Raw genomic sequence first — 21,753 nt, 5'->3', positions numbered from 1 at the left:
GGGGGAACTAAGCCTCTGGACTACACTCCCAGTTTACCTAGGTTCAGAATTTAGGTGTCCTATTTACCTCCTCTTTCCCACTCCCCTGTCCTGTCCATTTTACCTGCACAGTCTCTCTTCCAGCTAGCCCCTCATGTCCACTACCACTGTACCTGTAAAGTCCAGGCTCTCATTGCCTCTTGCCTGGAATACTGTAATGGCCTCCTAACTGGTCTCACCACCTCCAGATCCTCCTCTCCAATCTGCCCTCCATGCTTTTGCCAAATACCATGCTGCTGCCCTGATCAAAAGACTTCAGGTGCTTCCCATGTCCCCAAGATAAAATAGTCTGGCATTCAAGGCCCTGAGCATTCTGACAGTAACCTAACACAGCACCCCTTTCATGAATACAATGCTATAACCAAACTGGCCTGCTAGCTAGGCCTCAGTCTTGCTCTGCCCTCTCCCACCTCCATAGCTTTGCATATGCCTCACTCCAGCTCTGGCACAGATCTTCTCACATCTTCACTTATTAAAATCCTTTCCTTTCCTTCAAGACCCAGCTCAGGCACCACCTTCCCTGATCTCTGACCTCCACCAAATCACAACCTACCTCTCTGACCTCCCCCTTTTTTTTAGCAAATGTCTAGTACAGTTAATTTTTTGTGCTTCTCATATCCTTGGGGTCAAAGACTGTCTTGTAGAATCTCAGAGTTGGAAGGGTTGGCCGCCAGGTGGCCAGAGAAAAAAAATCCCCAAGGAGAAGTCAGCCTTTGCTTGAAGACCTTCTGTGAAGGGAGCCCCACCCACCCTGCTTTGGGCTAGCTCATACAGAGTCCTTATCTGTCTCTCTGCTCTTAGGTCTGTCCCTTGGGACCAAACTGAACAAATCTTTTCTCTCTTCCACTTGATGGCATTTCTAACAAAGCCTGAAGGTGCTTTATGAATAGTGAGCCCTTTTTATAGGCATTTGAAGACAGGAATCATCACATTTTTTTCATCTTGGTATATCCTTAGCATTCAGCATAGGTGCCCAATAAATGTCAGCAGAGTTTAATGGAAGGAAGATGAGCTGTTTGGGAGGGGAAATCACATGAGGGAAAGCCATGGGCATAAATCTTCTTGCTTTTCAGGGGGCCTTGCTAAGGTTTCCGACTCACCACCCTTCCTCTCCCTCTTCAATACTTTGCCTTCTGGCTTCAGACAATAAACATTTATTAAGCACCTACTGTGTACCAGGTGCTGCGCTAAGCCCTAGGGATACAAAAAGGGGCCAAAGACAGTCCCTGTCCTCAAGGAGCTTACAATCACTACTCTCCTTAAACTGGTGGTCAAGAACTAAGCAGCTAGGGAGGCAGAACGAGATAACTGAAAACTCCTACCCAGGAGTCTAATTAGATTGAATTCTAGAATTGGATTTCTGCTTGTGGGATTCACTTTGCTTTAGCACAGGGTAGAAATGCCCAACATAAACAAAGGCTCACCTGAACTCCCAGCAAGACAAACAGGTATGTATGGCCACAAGTGAGACACAAGGGTTATCCAAGAGAGGGGCTGCAAAGGAAAGGCTAAAGCCCTGAGGATCTCCCTTCGAGCAAAGACAGAAGGCAAGCAAAAATGGTCGTCACCTGGCAGTGTGTAATGTTGGCATTTCTGCTGATAACAAGTATAACCTATGTATACCCGAAATGCAAGTTGGTCTCCATCCTAGGGGAGAAAGTGAAAGAGCTAGAAGATTGTCTCTACTATCCATGTGACTGAGGAGAATAAAGTGTTCCTTTGCCTCAAGTGAGAAACAGAAGGAAAATGATGTGAACGGAGGCAGAGGGAAATCCTAACCTGGGCAAGGAAGTTGAAGGGCAGAAGTATGTGACACAGTGAAGGAAGGAAAAGACCACTGGTCATATGGGCAAAGGATATCAACACAAAGCATCTAGAAAGTCTTACCAACAGTGAATGAGTTCTGGGCAGAATCCCAAAAGACTGCTCCCTCGAAGTAGAGGAATCTGAAAAACAGAGGGCATTCAGGGACTAATCCACTGCCACAAATGATGGTGTCGAAGAGCAACATTTGGATTTGGGGGTCACGGATTAAGATGAAGAAATAACAAACTCAACCAGGAATTGAATATTCCTACAGCTAGAAAAATTCATCTGCCAGCTGCCTTGGAAATCTGATGGCCCAAAGCTAAAAAGGGAGACAGAGAGAAAGTATCTACATCTTTATGCCAAGCTTGACATCAGAAAGAGTAGCCAGGATAGGGTGGGAGGAGAAATAGAGGAAAGAGGGCCAGTGAGTCATGGGAAGCAATATCCTTGAAGAGAGCCAGGAACGAAACCTCAGGTGTCGATATGCAAATGCACAAAGTACAAGTGTGAAAGTGAACTGAAGGTCCTAGTACAAGGAAACAAATGTGGCAGCAGAGGTGACATTGAGTCACAGATAGACTTTGTGACTGGAATGGAGAGAAAAAGCTGAGGGGAGGGGAAGTGATGTCCTAGGTGAAGAAAACATAAACCTCATGTAAGGAAATCTGGGAAACGCAAGGGTGAAGGAAACATGGTGGACAGCATGGAGATGAGGATCAACCGAAGGAGAAATGGGAGAGGCATGGTTTCAGGAGTGCACTACAAGCTAGACCCTGAGTTCTGGAAACATCCCAAACCTAGCATAGAAACATGTGGTCACAGTGACCCCAGAGTTCAACCATCCAGACACCTGTAGGAGCTCCAACAGAAGCAGAGAAGCCATTAAATTGTAGGCTGACTTTGAGAATCATCTAATCCTAATAAAGGGAGGCAGTGGCAGAAATAGGAATGACTCGGGAGCAAGTAACCCAAGCTCTAACCTCAGATTTGGGATTGGGAAGAAAAAGTGAGAGTGGCCATGACAGAAAAAACTGGAGACCATGCCAAGCAACGACCCACTAGAGGAAATGTCAAGGGTACACAAGTGGTGCATTTGGGTTTAGACTTGATCTTCTTGGTCCCCAGAAGACAGCACTGAGGGCAGTGGGATGCATGTTTAAGAGGGGGGGGGAGAAGGAGGAGAGAGAGGGGAAGGAGGGAGAGATTTAGGTTTAATGTCAGGAAACCAACCAATGAGAACTGTCCCAGAGTAAGCTCATGGAGGATCTCCAAGCACAGCCCAGAAATCAGAGATTGCATCTCTAAATTGTCTGTAATTCTACGATGTGTGCCCTGTGTGCTCAGGCTTCACTTTCCCACTCTCTAGTTCTCATCCTTTTCCTGTCTGCTATTTACGCCATTGTTGACCACTATCTCCTTGGCTTCCCTGAACTCTGTTGGTTGGATTCTCCTCCCTCGCTCATCACTCCTTTTTGCCTTCTCTTGATTCCCTCTGCTCTGTCCCTCTACCTCAGCCTCTTTACTGGCATTAGCTGGCACATATGCCCGAGTGATTCCCAAAGTTGCATGGTGACATGGCAGACTCTCTCTGCCAAACACCCGAGCCATGTTTTCCAGAGCATCTCTACGTGAACCTCACTAAACGCTTCCTTTGGCATGTCTGTTGGTGGCAGCACCACCCATATCCCCATACTCAGGAGACTACTCGACACATTTTGTTTGGGGTTTTGCTCACAGGTCCCATCAATCACCAGGTGTTCCCAGTGTGACCATCGGAAGCTTGGCCTTTCATTGCCTCTTAGCTGAACTGTCACCAAGTCCTCCAGCTACTCTCCACTACTGCCAGATTGGTCTCCCCAGTACAGCGGCATGACTCTGTCACTCCACTGTACAAAACCCATCAGATAAGGTCCACTCTCCTGCTCCTAGCACTTGAGGCCCCCCTCCACAATCTGGCTCCAACAGTTTGCACGGGTCCCCCTCTAATGCTCTACTTTACAGCCACATGGAATTCCATTCGGCTTGGCATTCCTGGAAGGTCGCCTTTATTTTCTGGCTTGGGGGCCTCTCGTAAGAGCTCCTTCTGGTGGTGTCCTTCAAAGTCCAGCTCAAAAGCTGCCTCCTCCAGGACACCTTCCATGCCCACTCGCATCAAGACGTGCTTTCTCCTTTCACTGATTGTATAGCACTTTATATGCCTCTTACGTACCTGCAGTCATTCTCATACATATTGTAGTTGTCTGTGCCCATGTTTGCTCCCCCTATCAGACTGGAGGCTCCATGAGGGTAGGTCCCACGTCTCCAAGAACCTTTGTATTTCTCCCCCACCCTGACGTGTATTTGGCACTTAATAAATACGTATGGAACTGCATTTCAGTTGGCATTTTTTATTGACTGTGCTCTAAGAAGGAATTTTCCTCCCCCACACAAGAAAGCCTGAGCTCCCTACCCTCCCAGGCCTCACCCAGTCCTGTGCCACTTCTCTGCCTCCACAAGTCCAAGATACGAAGAAGCTGAACAGTTACCTGGCTCCACCCAGTGGAAGAGTCTCTGAGCTTTCTCTCTCTGTCCCTATGTGCCACCCTCCCTGAGTCTTCGGGTCCCACAAGTCCACCCACAGCTCCCCTACATGCATGTCTTCGCCTGCTTCCTCAGCATCTCCCTCCTAAGCCAGGGAGCCTGCTGGTGGGCAGCTGTCACACAATCTCCAGCTCCTGGGTCTCTGAGATCCCATATTGGACCTTGTGCTCATCAAACAGCTTCTGCAGGGCCTTGATGTAGAGGGCGTGGTATTTATCCACTGTCTCCTGGCTCGGGTTCTCTATCTTGGGGATCAGTAGGGGCTCCCCAACTGCCAGGGCAGAAAATGAAAATGGGAAGGCATCAGAGTCACTCCCTCCCTGGAAGGGACCATAGGCATCAAGCCCTGGACCTAGGCCTTCCTTCCTCTTCCCTCCTTTCCCTTCCTTCCTCTCCCCTTTCTTTTCTTCCCCTAGCCTGACCAATGACCCCAGGAGGCCCCAGTCTCTCCAGACTCTTTTACTGGAAAGGATCATAGACCTCACTTCTTCAGGTTTGACACAAGCTGGAGACAGGATTAAGTGGGCACAGAAGGTGGAGATGAGGGGAAAATGAGAGGACCAGAAGGAGCATAGGATTTGGAGCAGGAAGGGTCCTTACAGATGAGAAAACTGACACCAAACCTGCTGTCCTGTGCTGTACACCTCCTCCAAGACACAGGGGCTCTGTCTTGGGAACCTTTGGATCCCTCATCTTCTCCCCACTTTCACAGCACTGAGGCCCCCAAGTGTTCTTCCTGATTTTAGGAATTTTGCCATGTACACAGATGACAACCTCTCTGTGACACAGAAGCTGGTCAGCAACTGGCATTGAGCAGCAGTTGATACCCCGGGGCTAGCTTAGTGAGGAGCTAAGGGCCAGTGCCTGTCCACAAGACCTCCCCAGCTTGCTCAGCCCTGCCCACAGCCAGCACTGCCCTGCTTCTGTGACTGACCCTAGGATGAGAGGTGGTGTTGGGCCTCAGCCCGAAAAGGGACTCACTGACGGTGGTGACGGGCCGGTTGTAAGGCAGAAGGCCCCAGGAGTTCTCAGCAAAGCCACGGCCATAGAAGGCACAAGGGTAGATGTGCACCAACCTCTGAAACCAGTGCTGGAAGCGGTTGACCCAGCCTCCTGGGGTGAAGATGTGCTGATCATAGAGTTCATTTTCTCCAAAGGAATAGGAGGGGACCAGGGCCACCCTATGGAGATTGGGAGAATGAGGAGGGAGGGGCAAGAAACAGGCCTCTGCAGCCTCCACCTGGCCTCTTTCCTTCTCTGTCTGGCCTAAGCCTGGGCCCCAAGGGGGCCTCTTATGAAAGGATTGCCATGAGGAGGAGAGGTAAGCTGACTCCTAGGGAGCTAAGCTAGGCTCATCTCCTGAGGCATCTCCCCCTCTGCCTCCACCACCAAATAATGGGAACAGGATCCCAGCAGGCAAGTTTGCTCACTGCCACTGCATCCCTCATCCCAGATTCCACCCATGTCATCCCCTGAGCTCCATAAAGTCCTTCTTCCATCCCCTAAGGGCTGCCAGGAGTGAGCAAGGACCCCAGGCCCACCCCAGGCTAGGCCACCTACCCGTGCTGGAGGGCCATGCGCACAAAGCCCTTCCGTTTCTTCAGGACAAGTATGGAGAAGCCAGGCCTGCTGTAACGGCATTCAGCCAGGCCACCCACCACCACCACCAGAGCGTTGCCTGAGCCGTTGCCAGTCAGCAGGTAGTCCATGGAGGCTCTGCTCACAGAGCATGCTCCTAAAGGGCAGAGAAGCTCAGAAGGGCTGCCAAATCTGCCCACAGCTACTGGGCAGGGCAGGGCAGGACAGGTTGGGGGCAGTCTGGTTGGACCTGAGTGCAGAGGCTCCATGAGGCATGGACCTGGGCTAGGGCGCTGCATCCCATATTCATTTACTTCAGAATGCATGCTGGAGTCTCCTTAGTCAAGGGTAAAGTTGGGGGCAAGGGGAATAGAGAAGGAGAACGAGGATTGTGCATCCTAATCTCATGTGGATGGGTGGCTCTCGCAGGCCCTAATGCAGAGCTCTCTCATTGTTTCCCCATTGGGAGAGGGCATTAATAGAAGCATCACAAATGTACAGAGCCCAGAGGGACACCTTGGGGTGGCAGGTTCAGCTCCTGGTCTCCAAGTCCAAGTGCTCCAATCATACTAGTTCAGAGGCTTAGAAAGAACAGTCGCCATTAGCCCAGGGCCTGCTTTCCTCAGGCCTCCAGATTTCTCAAGACCCAAAGCTCCTAACTGATGATCTGCCCTTTCCCTGGCGCTGTCATCTGGGCCAAAGTGTCTGAATGCAACTGAGGCCCTTCCCACTATGCTCTCCCAGAATTTAGCATAATAGAGAGCAACCCCACCCCCTTTCTTCATCCCCATGTGGAAGATGAAACATGTGTGAAGAGGTCTCAGCAGGCAGTGAAGCCCAGCCCAGCCCGGCCCAATCTTCTCAACGGTGAGATGAGAAGGGAGCCCACCCTTCATGGTTCCTTGGAACCCCAGCCTGACAGTGTCCACTCCCAGCTGGTACACACCTCATCCTGGGAGCTAAAGCTAGAGATCTCTCTCTCTCCTGTTCCCAGAGTCAGCTCAGTTGAAGAATCTACCTGACTCAAAATCTGGTAGATCAGAAAGAGAAAAGAGATGGGAGCAGGAGGGGAAAGGTGGGCTAGGTATCATAGAGTCCCAGAATCCAAGCCAGCAGGGACCCTAGAGACCACCCCCACTATCACATACTCAACAAATGGGCCTCCAGCCTCTACACGAAGACCTCCAGGGAGAGGGAGCCCAGTCCAGCCTGCCTCTGGTTAGCTCATTACTTCTCAGGGCTGTTGTTCCTGACCTCAAGCCTGAATCTGCCTCCCTGCACCTTCCCCTCATTCCTGCTGCTGGGGCTGCCCTCTGGAGCCACACGGAACATGGCAAATGGGTCTGGCATAGGACAGAAAAGTAGCACAGCTGGCTCCCCAAAGTCTTCTTGCCTTCAAGCTGAATAGGCCCAGCTCCTTGATCATTGTCCTGGTGGCCCTTCCCCGTGGAAAGTCCAGCCCGCCAATGCCCTCTCTTTCCTGAACACCAGCTGGCTGGACCCAGGTACCTCTCCTCTCTAAAGGCAACCACCTCCTCAGAAACTACAGTGGAGAAGAGTCTCCCCCATCCTGTACTTCTGTATCAACACATCTGGGATCTCAGTATAGGGTTGAACATTTATCTCCATTAAACTAGCCCGAATTAGGGCCAGCCTGATGGTGGTATCTTTTGGGTGGCTGGCGCTGCCATCCAGCTTGCTCTTCTAGTCTGATGACACCTGGGAACATACTGAGGATCCCATGGGTGCCCTCACCTAAGTCTTTAATACAAATGTCAGGTAGAATATTACTGATCTCTGTAGCTGTTAAGACTTGCACCATGCTTTAAAGTTGGTAAAGTCGTGCATATTATCTCCTATGATCCAGCCCAGAAGAGGCTGCAGACAGATCCCTAAGGAACTCCACCAGAGATATCCCTGTTTCTTTGTCTCTTCAGATCTATGTGTGGCCCCCCTCCTCCCCATGGATCTGTATGTTCCCAGGTGGAGTAGTGAATGTGAGCCCTCACACAGGATGGTTTGGTGGGGGAAAGGGGAGTGCAAACAACAGGAGGTGTAAGCATCGGCCACTCCCACACCCCGTAGCCAATCGGCAGCCTTTCAGACCCATCTCCTGGGCCAAGGCTTGGTCACCAAGCAACTCACCGCTACTCATCACATAATCTCTGAGGATGGGTACCCAGAAAAAGGCTCCCAAGGTGAGTATGTATGGGGTGATGCCAGGGAAGATCCTGGAGAATCCAGAGGCCTCAGTAGCAAAGTGGCAAAAGGCGCTGTGTGACATGAGCCCGTGGGGGTGGGTGGCGATGATGTAGTTGTGCCTGGGGGAGAGGTCGTGAGTCTTCACCATCTGGGGATGGGGGGAGACTGAGTCAGGAAGAAAGGTGGACACCCAGGCAGCAAAAGGCCAGGGCCAGGCTGTAGGGAGCTACTCACCTTGAGCGGAAAGTAATCTCTGTACTGTTTCCATAGGCACCAACCCCTCACCCAGTCTGACCTCCGACCACCTGAAAATACACCAGAATCTCCCCAAACCTGCTCCCTCAGCCCCCAGGGCCGAAGGCGCAGAGGGACAGAGTTCCCATTCTGTGTGCTGGTGGCCAGCTTCGAGCTGGCAGAAGGGGGACTGCCCCAGCTCCCTTTGTTCTCAATTTTCTAGCACCCCACTCTGTCAGTATGACTAGCCCCATTTTATAGGAGGGCAAATGGAGGCTGAAAGACATGAGTCAAGTTGCCCAGGGTTGCATAGGGTATATCTCAAAGCTTGGACTTGAACCCAGACCTTTTGACTCCAAATCCCAAATGCTTTCTCCCATTCCACACACTATTGCACCCCCAGAAATGAGGCCTGGTTGGGACCAAGCACTCCATGCTACCTAGATTTATTTTTCCATCCATGTGCAGACCTCTCCCCAACAACAGGGCCCTACCTTGCTCAGGGGTCCTCCAGTCAAAAATCAGCCAGATAATTGTGAGCCCAATCAGCGGCCAGTAAGGTGTGAACACCACCAGGTAGAGGTGAAAAAGGACCACAAATACAACTGAGAGAATCACAAGAAAGCATTAAAGGGTTAATCAGTTACACCCCCAGCCAGTCACACACACTCACACACACACTGGTGGTCAGACCCTTTCAGCATAGGGGCAGCCACACAAGCACATAGACTCCGGAAGCAGAGACCTCAGGGTACAGCATCTCAGAACAGGGACACTAGAACACAGATGGCAGAACTGGGAAGAGACTTTAGAACAGAGAATGTGTTTGTGGAAATTGTGGCCCACAGGGATGCAGTAACCTATCCAAGCTAGTGGGTAGCCAAAATTCAAGATTCAAATCCCATTTTTTTGTCTCCAAAGCAATTCCCGCCTACCCCAGGAGGGACCTAATCCAGGGTCTTGTTCACCTATACCTACTCCAAGGCACTTATTCATTCTCCGATACGTTGGCACCTACAACGACCAAGTCCCCTTCACCCTCCATCCTCTGAGGTGGAGGGTGAAGCCAAGATCTCAGTGTTCTGCTCCTTGGCCCTCTCCTTTCCCAGCACCAATTCTTTTGTGACCTAACAGGCCCACCTCCAGGGAGGCCCCTGAAGAAGGGGAGGCCCTCACTGTCTCCCCTGACTATATCACAAGCACTATTTAGAGAAAGGTAACAGGAGGAAGGGTTAAACCCTGGCAAATTGCTGGGGATGCCCAGGGACTGAGAAAAGACCTGGTTTTCAGGTGGTGGGGAAAGGGAAGGGAAACTGGAAAGTCCTTGACTGAAGGAAGGCCCCACCCCACCCCAGAAGACCCATCAAGCTCCGGAAACATCTGGATTCTTGGGCTCCAGCAGCAAGTGATTCTGAGAGAGTTCAAAGGTGCGGGGGAGTCCCTGCTATCCTCTTCCTCCACTTGCTCTTTGGCCTCCAGCCCTCTCCTGATCCTTCAATCAATTCAGTCCAATTCAAATACCAGTTATGATGTCTCCACTAGGTTTAAGGTCCAGTGCTAGGAGCTGGGGATGCCAAGAGGAAAACAAAATGGAGATCCAGGCCTCACAGAACAAGGGCTTGACTCAAGGGGACCAGGGAAGTTTTCCTAACCCGGGGAGCACCTGAGCTCAGGATGCCCTTAAGCAGAAGTCAGGAGCAGAGAGGAAACGCCTTCAGGGCCTGCTAAAGGAAGTTCAGGGACAGCCTAAGATCAGATTGCTTGCACTGGCACAGGCCACATGCACTAGGCTGGGCAGTAACATCCATGCAAAGCCACAAAGGTAGGCCATAGCCAGATTGGGAGGACCCTCAAACACCAAACTCCAGAGTTGGGTCTTTTGTCCTAGATGCTGTAGGGAGCCACTGTAGCACTAGTGGCCCAGTAGCATAGTAAGACCTGAGCTTTACGATCATTTTAGCATTTGTGGAGAACAGATTGGAGAGGGAAAGAGACTGGTCACAGGGACACCTCCCATTTCCTCCCAGGTCGTCATGCCTTCCTTCTTTCTCAGCCTTGACAAATTCTAGTACTGACAGTTCAACAAGGTACCCTCCTATAGCTCTATGAGAAGATGCTCTAAATCACTAATACTAAGAGAAATGCAAATGAAACCAACTCTGAGATATCACCTCATACCCATCAGATTGGCTAAGATGGCAGAAAAGGAAAATGACAAACATTGGAGGGGATGTGGGAAAACAGGTATGCTAATGCACTACAGGTGGACTGAGATGGAAAGCAATTTGGCACTTTGCCCCAAAGGCATTAAACCTATGCATACCCATCGACCCAGCAACAGTACCACCCTATGCCCCAAAGAGACCAAAGACAGAGCAAAAAGATCCATATGTACAAAAATGTTTAGAGCAGCTCTTTGTGTAGTGGCAAAAACCTGTCCAGTGAGGGAATGCCAATTAACTGGGGAAGGGTTTAACAAGTTCTAGTGCATAAATGGAGTACTACTGTGCTATGAGAAGGGGATGGGTTCAGAAAAGCTTGGGAAGACTTGTATGAACTGAAGCAAAGGGAATTGAGCGGAACCAGAAGAACATCTTGTACAGTAGCAACAAAATTGTCAGGATAATAAACTGTGAAAGACTTAGGAAGTCAGATCACGGCAATGACCAGTCACAATTCCAAAAGATTCGTGACCAAAAAATGCTCATCCACCTCCAGCCAATGGACTCAGAGGGCAGATGGAAGCATATTTTCTATTCTTTCTTTTTTCCTTGTTCTTTCTTTTTCTTGCTTTTTTAAAGAATATGGATGATGTGGAAATTTGTTTTGTATGACTTCATATCTGTAATAGTTTTTCTATTTTTTGCAGAGGGAGAGAATTTGCAACTGAAAATAAAATTAAATTAAATGGAAAAAAGGGACCTTCCTTTGCCCTTGAATTCTTTGAGGCCTTAGCCTGTTGCTAATCAGTCAGTCAATAAGCATTTATTAAGCTTCAACCCTAGGTCACTGTCCCTCATCTCTCTGCTCTGTTCCCATTCCAGAGAAGTCACAAAACCATTATGACTGAGTCCCCCGAAAATTCATATTATCTAACTTCGATTAAGCCCTCATTTCTGCATGGCAATCCATGAAGCAAAAAAACAACCAAACATCTCTCCTTCACTCTACACTAATTTCCCCAGCCACTACTCTAACCTTCCTCTCTCTTGAACCCCCAACTCCACCCCTACCTACACCCTTCTCCCAAGATAGCCTCACCTCTCACTTTCCTGAGAAAAATTGAGGCCATCAGCAATTAGCTCCCTCCTCTCCCTTACAAAACTTTCTATGCTTCACCCACCTTCTCCTCATTTGGGCCAATTTCAAAGGAGACCAGAACCCCTGTCCTCACCAAGACTAACCTGTCTACTCGGCACCTTGGCCCCATCCCCCTCAGATCCTCTGGAAGCTCTCCCCATAATTGATTCCCTCTGGCTCCCTCACCTCTGCTCTCTCCAGGATGCCATTTCCTGGGCCCTGCCAGGTCCTCAAGCTCTCCCCCCCACTTCTCAAATTCACCGCATTCACTTTGTGCCCACTCACTCTTCTCAGCCCAGCACTTTACAAAAACTACTCCTGCCGAGGTCACCAAGTGGTCTCTTAATTGCTAAATCTGATGGCTTTTTTTAAGGCTTCATCTTACTTGGACACCCCCTTGGACCTCTGCTGATTGTTCCCTCCTCTCCCTGACTTCTTGGGCTCTGCTCTCCCCTGGTTCTCTTCTCTGTCTACCTGCCCTTTTTACTTTCTTCTGGGGGATCAGAATCTATCTCCTGCCCAAGAGTGGGTGTCCCTCAAGGGCCCTCTCCTCTTTTCCCTACCCTCTCTCCTTTGATCATTTAATACCTCCCTCAAGGGCCATTATCATCTCTATGCAGAGAATGTCCAAATCGGAATCTCGATTCTGCCTTTATAATTACAGAACGGTTATTGATCTGCAGTGATGCCAGGAGCAGCCGGTTCTGATGAAATCACAGGTCCAGGCCAAGGAGGAATCTTTTTTTTAAATTCCATTCACGACTTGGTGATCTCATCAACTTCCATGAATTGAATGACCATATTTATTCTGCCGATTCTCAATTCTATCTTTCCTGCCCCCATCTCTGTCCTGACTGCCAAGCTTGTGACTCCAATAGCCTTTCACACACCTCAAACTGGCAGGCATCTGAAATTCAGTGTGTCCAAAAGGGAACCCTTCTAACCCTCTCTTCTCTTACATTGGCTGTTACCACAGAGAGCACCACCTTTCTCCCAGTCCCCCAGGCTTGCAGTCAGTTATCCTGCTCCCCTTACTGTCTCACGCTCCATAATCCAAGCTACTGCCAAAGTCTGTCAGCTTCACCTGTGTAATATTTCTCAAACCTGCCCCCTTCTCTCCTCTGCTGCTGCCACCCCCTGCTGTAGGGCTTCGTCCCCTTACATCTGAGCTATAGCCATAGCTGCTGGGGGTCTACCTGCCTCAAGGCTCTCATCCTCCTTTCAGGCACTAAAGGGATTTTCCTAAAACAAAGGTCTGATCATGACCTCCAACCCTCCCACAATCCCTAAGGCCTGCAGCACTTCAGCCCCTCAGCTCTTTCCCTGACCATCACCCCAGAACTGACTTTGGTCTCTTTTCTCCATCTCGATCCCTTGGTGAACCAGCTCAGTTCTACACCATCCTCTCCTCAAGTCTCTTGCCCCCTTGTTTTCACCTGTCTTGTCCTGCCATGCCTCTGGCTAGAATCACTCCCACTGCCTTTTCTCTTGCTCACATGCTGCTGAATGAAGCTAGAAACAAATCAGCAAAGTGGGCTGACTGGGTCCGCTGCAAATACATGTTGCACAACCTCAACCGGGCCCTCACAACTCCCTAATTAACCCCCTACCCCACTCTCCATAGCACCTCTTCCAAACCTTATCATCCTTCCTCAAGCCTCCTATGGCTCACCTTTCGTCACAATAACGCTCTCTTCTCCCCCTCAATCTCCTGTGTCCCAGACGCCTTCTGCCATTAACTCTACAGGTTTTAATTTAAACCTGTCTCACAGCCCAAGTGATCTGGAAGGGACCTGTGAGTTCACCTAATCCTGAGCTATAACTAGGGCAGGAGAATCAGGCCTTTGCCCCCACGTGCCTGACATCTGGGGTATACCTCCCCTCCCCCTCCTATCCCAGCTTCATACGAATGTGTCCTTAAATCTACTATGCAAAGGTCTTCCTGCACTCACCCAGACCCAGGTCACTTCATCGGCTCTGCGCCCCTCCCACTGGCCTGGCACATGATCCTATCCCAGGGTCAAAGGGGGGCCCCACTAGACCCCTGCTCCTGCACTGCCAGCCCAGGCCAATCTGTCCTGATGAAGGAGTGAGCAAATACTGGCTCATCCCAGCCACTCTCCTTTGTACCTTCCAGCTCCAAGGTCTGATGTTCCTGGGGCCTGCCAGCTCTAATTCTACATCCCAGAGCCTGTCCCAGTTCTAACTATCTATGTCTTAGGAAGTCCTCTCTGGCTCTGACATTTTAAAAGCATGTGATCCTCTGACTGATCAAATGATCAACCAACCTCCTTGAGAAGACCACAGCCCTGGATTTTTTCTGCTTTGGCTTCATTAAGAACAAAACCTGTCAAAGTCATCTAACAGCCGGTGTCAGCCCAAAAGAGCTGCCTGGCAGCTGCAGGACAGCAGGATGCAGAGGGATGTGGAGAGCATGGCTGGAACAGCCCAGGCCAAATGCAGGGAGATGGGAGATCTCTGCCACTTACCAAAATCTGGCACAGAGCAAGCATTTAATAAATGCTTGGTGGCTGACAGTATATGAGAGGCAGAGAGAAGGCCCATGTGGCTGAATTGTCAAGTACGGGAAATGCTACACACAGTTACTCAGCCAGTAAGGGTCTGAGGTGAGATTTGAACCCAGGCCTTCCTTATCCCAAGTCCAGTGCCCTACCCACAATGCCACACTGCCTCTCCATCTCAGAAGCTCTCACCAAACCACCTAGTGCATACCCCTTCCTCATGCAGGGCTCACCTAAGGGACCTCAAAAGGGGGAAAGCCCTCCTCTTTGTAAAGTCCTCAGGAACAAGAATTTCCCTAGCTTCTCTGCAGGAACCGGCCCAGGTCGCTCCTCTACCACAATGGAGCTGGGCAGTAGCTGGGCAGTATCTTTGCCAAACGAGACCCAACTGCCCATAGCTCTGCCCACCTACACATGGGCATCCCCATACATCTAACATGCATTCAGAGTGTGAGCCACTCACCCAGCCTGAGGCATAGGCAAACCCCAAACGTATTCATCCACCCATCCTTCCATCCATCCACACATGCATCCATCCAGCAGGAGCCACGGTCCCTGCCCTGCACTGGACTCACCGATGAGAAAGGCACTCAGAGCCCACTGGAAGATGGAGCAGACCTCCAGTGCTGTCTTCAGGTCCTTGGAGATGGAGCCCATGGTGCCAGGGCTGACCAGTGCTGACTGCTCTCCAGCCAGAGCTACGGGTCTCCTGTCCCTGTCTTGGCTCTCCCAGCCTCTCCGGTGCACACACATACACACGCGCACAGACTCACTCACAGGCCACCCCAAGCTCCAACCTCCCTGCCCACCCACCTGCTCTTTCCCCTAATTTGGCATAACGCCACTGGGGATTGTGACAGCCCCTATCTTCACCTTTGGCTATGGAGCAAGCCATCTTGGAGGGGTTGGGCCAAAGGCAGGATCCAGGGAGTGCCAGGAAAGAATGGGGGAAGGCACTGTTCATGGAGGCTGCTCCTGAAAGGAGGCCCTGAGGCTGGGTTGCCCACAACCAGCTCCAAAGATTCATTCCTCTGTGCAAATGCGGATGTTGGCTAGCTACTTCTACAAAGCACACATGGAGGCTGTGTTTGTATCTGCTCAGGAATGTCTCTTCTGGGTGTGAGTGTGTATGCATGAGGGTGTGTGTGAGTGTGTGAAGACTGTGAGTATGTGTGTGTGTGTGAGTGTGTGTGTGTGTGTGTGAGGGGAAGCTGTGTGACATCCTGGATGCCTGGACATATATGTGGTATCTAGACCTTTGCTAGCGAGCCTTCTTAAGGTCTATTAAGCGAAAATACCTATATGGGGGGGGCAGGGCAGTGAGGATAGTGTGTGTGTGTGTGTGTGTGTGTGTGTGTGTGTGTGTGTGTGTCCGTCTGTCTGTCTGTCTTTCTGTCTGTCTGTTTCCTCTGAGGCTGCATCCCAGCTCCAGAGAAGGCATCCTAGGCTAAGACTCATCCCACAGAACCTGAGGCCATGGTTCCCAGGCTCATATGCCCCATTCATTTCCTTCCAAAGAGCTGACTCGGAGCAGCCGTGTTTTTCCACCTCCCCCCAAGTCCTAGAGGGGCAGTGAAATGACAGCTTGAGGCCTACTTTGGGGTCTACCTCAGGACCTTTCAGGACACCTGTTAATAAGAATGCCTCCCCAACCCCCTCCTCCAATCAGGCCCCAGGTGGTTCCCCTAAGCATCAAGACATCTCCATATGCATGGGCATGTATATGTGGAGGAGGTGCCATGTTACACTATCTTGATGGAGACACACGGGGACGTATAAAGCATAGCTTCTGCCTTCTGAACATTTGGGGAGAAGTACAGAGAAAACCAAGCTAGACCTATGGCCTGGGGAAATCTAAGAAGACCCTGGAGACCACAAGCCTTGAGTTGGGCCTTTGCTGGAAGGGTCAGACTTAAAACAAATAAAGGGGATGAAGAAGGGCATACCAGGTGGGGGAAATGGTAAAGGCAACAGCTTAGAAGGGCATACAGCTTGTGGGACAACAAGGAGATCAGTTTGTATGGGAGACAAAGTGGGATGAGAGTTTGTGGACAGCCCGAAATGCCAGGCATGGCAGCAATGGAGAGTCAATCGCTGAGGGTCTCTTAGTAGCAAAGTGGCAGCGGTAGGTAGTCAGTTTAGTCGTAATCCCTCTGTATACTATCCCCAGGCGCCCCCCTTGCCTATGCCTCTGCTGGGCTGGACCACACATGGTCACTAGTCAGAGATACCAGACAGCTACCAGCTCAGCTGAGTCACCTGCCCATGGGGAGATGATGTCACCAACCAGCTGGCCTTCTCTTTAGTTTTTCTGCCCTCTGACCAAATGACCTCAAAGGGTTGGGGCCCAGGATTCAACACCCAGCATTGGGGCTGAGGTTACCTCTAAGCTACTCCTGGAATAGTGGAGATGAAAATTACCTTAGAGGCAAGTTCAAGAGAAGGCAATGAAGACCTAGAGAGGGGAAGGACCTTATCCAAGGTCACAGAGCAAGTCAATGGCGGAGCCACCACTGGAGATCATTGGGAAGAAATCGGAGAAGTAGACAACAGGGTAGTCTTCTCCCTAGCACTCAAACTTGTGAGCCCAGGGTGAGAAGAGAAAATGGAGCTCCCTCTCTCTAAGGACAACCAGGAGAAGGGCATGTTTGCTATCTTGGTTTTTTAAATCCTCAGAATTTCTCTCAGTATCCTTCCCCCGCCCTCCCAGAGAGCCAATCATATAACAAACCGCATTTTTTAATGAAAAAAGAAAAGGAAAAAGAGAAAGAAGAGAAGACAATAAGCAGAATTAAATATGTTGCAAAAGTCTGAAGATGTGAGTGCTAGTCCCTGCACGGGCTGCCAGAGAAGAGTCGCTCCCTTCTGTCTCTTCTTCGGGCCAAGCTTCCAGGTCACTTGGCAAACTTCTCCTCCAGTTGTTTTGTGATGGGTGTTTCCATCGAAGCTGTCGGTCGTTGTGTCTGTTGTTTTCTGAGCTCTACTTCTTTTCCTCTGATCGGTTCAAAGCCAAATCTTTCTGGGCCTCTGTGTTCAACACACTTCTCATTTCTTCCACCCCAGTGATCTCATCCAGCCAGTCCCTCTAGTGAGGGGCCGTCCCTTTCTTTCTGAATATGCTGGTGCTGTGGTTCTTCCCTCCTTAGGCTCTGAGCTGGAAGGCTCGGTCCCGCCCGTTCTCTATCCCTCAGATTCACTCCTGGGGGCGAGTGCCTCCCTTGCCTTGGCTTTCTCACATCTCTGCCCCTACATACTGTCTAGCTCCTGGTCAGAAAGGGACGGCTGACACGTGTGGTCTAGAGTCCCTTTCCCAGGTGTGGCAGGGCTAGGAAAGCATGGCCTCGGCCAGTTCCTAAGGAACCCAAAGGCGAGGGAATTTGAGTTGAGGCTCTCTGACGTCTACTACGCTCAGTACTGCATTGGAGATTCATGCTCCTCTGGCAATCAAGAAAGTCATCGCTGTGAAAGGAACAGGCTTTGAAAGTTCCGGGAGATGATGAAATTGGAGGCTAGATAACAACTCAGTATGTCAATATCCCCTGCAAGAACAGAGATCAATGACCCCAAATTTTACAAAAGAAAGAAATAAACGGGGAAAAGGAGAAAAGAAGGGCAGCAACCAAAGAAGCACAAATGAGAATCTCCTGTCAGATAAGGAGACGGGAAGGACAAGGAAATGAGCAAGCACAAAAAGAAAGCGCTTCAGCACCACGAAGAAAGATTATGGATGAAAAGGGCCCCAAGACAAGGAAGACAAGTTGTTAGAAGGAAAAAATAACTAATTTAATTCAACAACAGCCCCATAGCATGACATATACAACTGGATTCTAACCCAATTGCTTTAAAGGAAATTAAGACAGATCTGACATTCCATCATCATAAACTACCTAGTACTTTAAAGTTCACAATATGAGCTGCATTGCAGCCGTGTGAGGTACGTACTACAGGCAGGGAAACTGAGGCTGAAAGAGGTTTAACAGGATAATGGAGCTGATATGTCGCAGACATAGGATTCGAACCCATGTCTTCTGATGAGAAATACATCACCAGTACGAAACAGACCAGGGTGACATGATCATGAAAATCCATAGCACTGGGGCAGGAGTGGGGAGGACCCGAGTAAAAACCTGGGAGGCTGGCAATCCAATCATCCAAAGGGAGAGAATGCGCTGGGAAACAAGATCAAAGGTCTACAGGGTCATAGACGGTAACTGAAGTCTTGAAAACTTTCCAAATGAAGGTTATAAGACTAGGAGGAGCAGCTTGAGTGAGGTCAGGATCATTAGATCCCTAGATCTTGGAATAAACCAAAAGGCTCTCCTTACCTCTTAGCAAGAGCCAAACACAAGGCTGAGGGAAGGGATACAAATACCAAAGCAAAGACAGCCTCTGCCCTCCAGGAACTTAGATTGTAATTGAGGGAAATGACACACAGAGGGAAGAGTGAGCGGGAAGGGAGATTTTGGTTCGAAAGTTGCAGGGAGAGTGAATGGAACCACAGGGGAGAAGATTAACCCACTCTTTCCATGAACTATGATAGAATCGATCTGATATGGTTGAAGAACTGAAAATCTGGAAGAGGGGTCACAGGGACACACATCATCCAAATGGATGGTAACAAAGTGGCTAGAGGGAAAGGAAGCCTAACCCTAGACAGAATGAGCAACTGAGGCAGCCACCCACAGGACAGCAGGTCCTCAGACAGAAGTTCTAGGCAGGAAAGGGTGAAGTCATCCAGAGATAAGATTCGGGTCCAGGCTAGGCTGATTAGCAAATAGCCAAGGAGTTGGGTGAAAAGAAAATATGAATAACAAGTGCAACTCTCACTTTTGAGGAAATCCCACTTAGCAAATTACACTCTGGCCTCCAGGTGCCCTCAGGCCCCCTGTGGGAATCTTTCTTTGGTGCCTTCAGCTGAGCCCTAACTGGCCATGTTCACTCCCTCTTCCTCTCCCCTCTCCCCCTCACTGCTCCAGGGTGTCTCCACGGCACTTTGATTGCACATCATCATGAATCTCCCAGAAGCAGGCTCCCTAACCTTTCCCCTGTGGCAAGCCATGATCACAGCATGTGCAAGTACCATCATGCCCACAAGAAAATTCCCCAGAACTATTAAGCTCAGGGGACAGATGATAGAGCAATGAAATTCATCAGGTAACACCAGAGGGAAATGCCAGTTTCAAGGCATCCAGACACATTGTTGCCAAACTCTAGACCTTCGCTGATAAAGTGAAAATGTGCAAACAAATGAAAAATCATTTTTTCAAGGGAACTCTGATCGTAATTGCACAGGATTATTCTCTGAAGATGAGAAAAGACAGAAAAAGCTAGAACATAGTTTATCAAAAATCAGAAGAAATTAGGTTTCATATCAGAATCTTCTACCCAGCTAAAACAGGAATATTTGGACAAAGAAAATACATATAATCTTTAAAATAAAAACATGTTGAAGTCTTTGATGTGCGAATGAACCCAGGAGCAAATCTCCAGGTGATTCCTGAAGAAGCAGGCTAGTCAGTGCCTTTGGAACACAAATCAACAGGGAATTTCAGAAAATGACTTACAAAATGACCGTGAATATAAGACTAACATGTTGCCTAATGGGAACATATCAGAGACATCAAGCCGCATGTAGTCCTTGTCCTAAGATCTTGACATTCACGTATCCTAAGGGCCCTGTCTGCTCTGACATCCCAATCAGGACCAAGGGCTCTTCAGTCTAGAATAGTTCACAAGGTCATCCCACTACCACGAAGCCTGGCTGGATCTACACTAATGCTAGGTTCAGTGTGTGTGACCTCAGTCAAATCATGTAACTTCTCTGGGATGCCTCAGTTTCCTCATCTGTAATGTGAACACTAGCCATATTTCATTTCATCATCTCCTTTTTCAGCCACCTCTTCTACAGCCTCCTCATTCACTAGCCACCCGGGCCATTCCCAAGGCTCTCGGGGGTGCTGCAGTGGATTGAGCGCTGAGCCTAGAGTCAGGAAGACCTTAGTTCAAATCTAGCTTCGGACCCTTCTGAGCTGTGTGACTCTGCCTCACTTTCTTCAACTCTAAAATGGGGAAAATAACAGCCCCTACCTCTAAGGATTCTTGTGAGAATCCAATGAGATAGTATTTGTTAACTGCCCGGCACACAGTGGATGCTTAATAAACGCTCATTTCCTTTCTGCCTTGAGCCTGGTGTTCCGCTTACAGTGTAAGCTGGTTTAGGTGAGAAAGTGTCTTTGTTTGTCTATTTGTATCCCCAGGGCTTAGTGTGATGATTGGAGTATGGCAAGTACTAATGTTTTCCCTCATTCCAGTTCATCATTCATAACCCATTCCCTGCACCCAGAATGTGCCCCAGAGGCCTTGGGACTTCCCCATTTTCTCCATCCTCTTTTTCCAAGGTGGTTGCTCTGGCTAATACAGTGATCCAAGGTGACTTCAAAGGACTCATGACGAAAAAATACTCTCACCTCCAGAGAACTGCTGGATTTGGAGCGCAGATGGAAATGGAATTTTCTCACTTCGTTTTCTGGCTTTTTTTAAAAAAAATATACGCCTAATATGGACCTCTTTTTGCATTATTTCACATGTGCAACTGAGATCATAGCACTTGCCTTCTCAGTGGGTGGGGGAGGGGTGGGAAGGAGGGAGAGAATGAAAAGAATGCTCAAAATAAACAAGAAATTGAAATGAGTGTGTATGCATGTACACATGTCCTATGTGCCTACACATGTCCATGTGTGCACATCCATGTGTCCTATCACATGTGTGTCCATGTGCACATGCCCTGTGTGTGCGCATGTCCTGTGTATGCACACGTGTCTGTGTGTACATGTGTCCATGTCTGTGTGTATGTTCTTGTGTATGTATGTACTTTCTTTCTTAATGATCTTAACACTAGTGAGTTCACCTCCCATCTCTGTGCAGATAACTCCCGAATCTACATATCGTGAAGGCAAAGAGAAATAGGTCTTGTGCTTTCCCTCTCTCCTTTTTCCCCATGATCCAAAATTCTTTAGTACATATTTGACAGTTTTTGTCAAGAATTCCTCAGTCCCAACAGTTCACGTTCCTGGCCTTTGGACCTCATGACACAGGCTGAGCAAACCCCTCCTTCCCTCTCCCCCCCAGAAGTCTGACGGTTCCACAAAACCTAGGGGCCTTCCTTCTCCAGCTCCCTTTTTCTTCTGATCACTTCCCTCACAGTTTCTGAATGAAATCTCTGCTCTTTGAGTGCTTGATCAGCCCTATCTTCTCTTGGCTAGAATCCAACACTGCCCCCACCCTGCTGCAGGCTCTCATCACCTCACACCTGAACCTGGGCAGTAGTGGCTGGGGGCTCTGCCTGCCACAAGCCTCTCCCCTCTCCAGTCCACCCTCCGTTTACTCACTAAAGTGGTTTTCCTAAAGTGCAGGGCTGACGATGACAATCCTGTGCATCCTCTGTTGCACCTAGGATAAAATATAAATACCCCTGGACTGTGAAGCCCTT

The 21,753-nt window shown here is 49.4% G+C and overlaps 1 protein-coding gene across 1 annotated transcript; it reads right to left on the bottom strand.

Moving 5' to 3' along the window:
- Nucleotides 1-3,016: 3,016 nt before the first annotated feature.
- AWAT2 (acyl-CoA wax alcohol acyltransferase 2) lies at nt 3,017-14,989 on the bottom strand. The gene is made up of 7 exons (XM_072626297.1): nt 14,840-14,989; nt 8,937-9,047; nt 8,443-8,513; nt 8,152-8,356; nt 5,989-6,163; nt 5,410-5,609; nt 3,017-4,699 (listed from the first exon to the last, which is right to left on the bottom strand). The coding sequence occupies exons 1-7, from the start codon at nt 14,919-14,921 to the stop codon at nt 4,545-4,547; spliced, it is 999 nt and encodes a 332-aa protein (XP_072482398.1). The 5' UTR covers nt 14,922-14,989; the 3' UTR covers nt 3,017-4,544.
- Nucleotides 14,990-21,753: the final 6,764 nt, after the last annotated feature.

The sequence above is a fragment of the Notamacropus eugenii genome, chromosome X (genome assembly GCF_028372415.1).
Source record: "Notamacropus eugenii isolate mMacEug1 chromosome X, mMacEug1.pri_v2, whole genome shotgun sequence".
NCBI classification, from domain to species: Eukaryota; Metazoa; Chordata; class Mammalia; order Diprotodontia; family Macropodidae; genus Notamacropus; species Notamacropus eugenii.
Note: the sequence above shows the minus strand (reverse complement) of the source record. Positions and strands in the feature narration are given on the sequence as shown.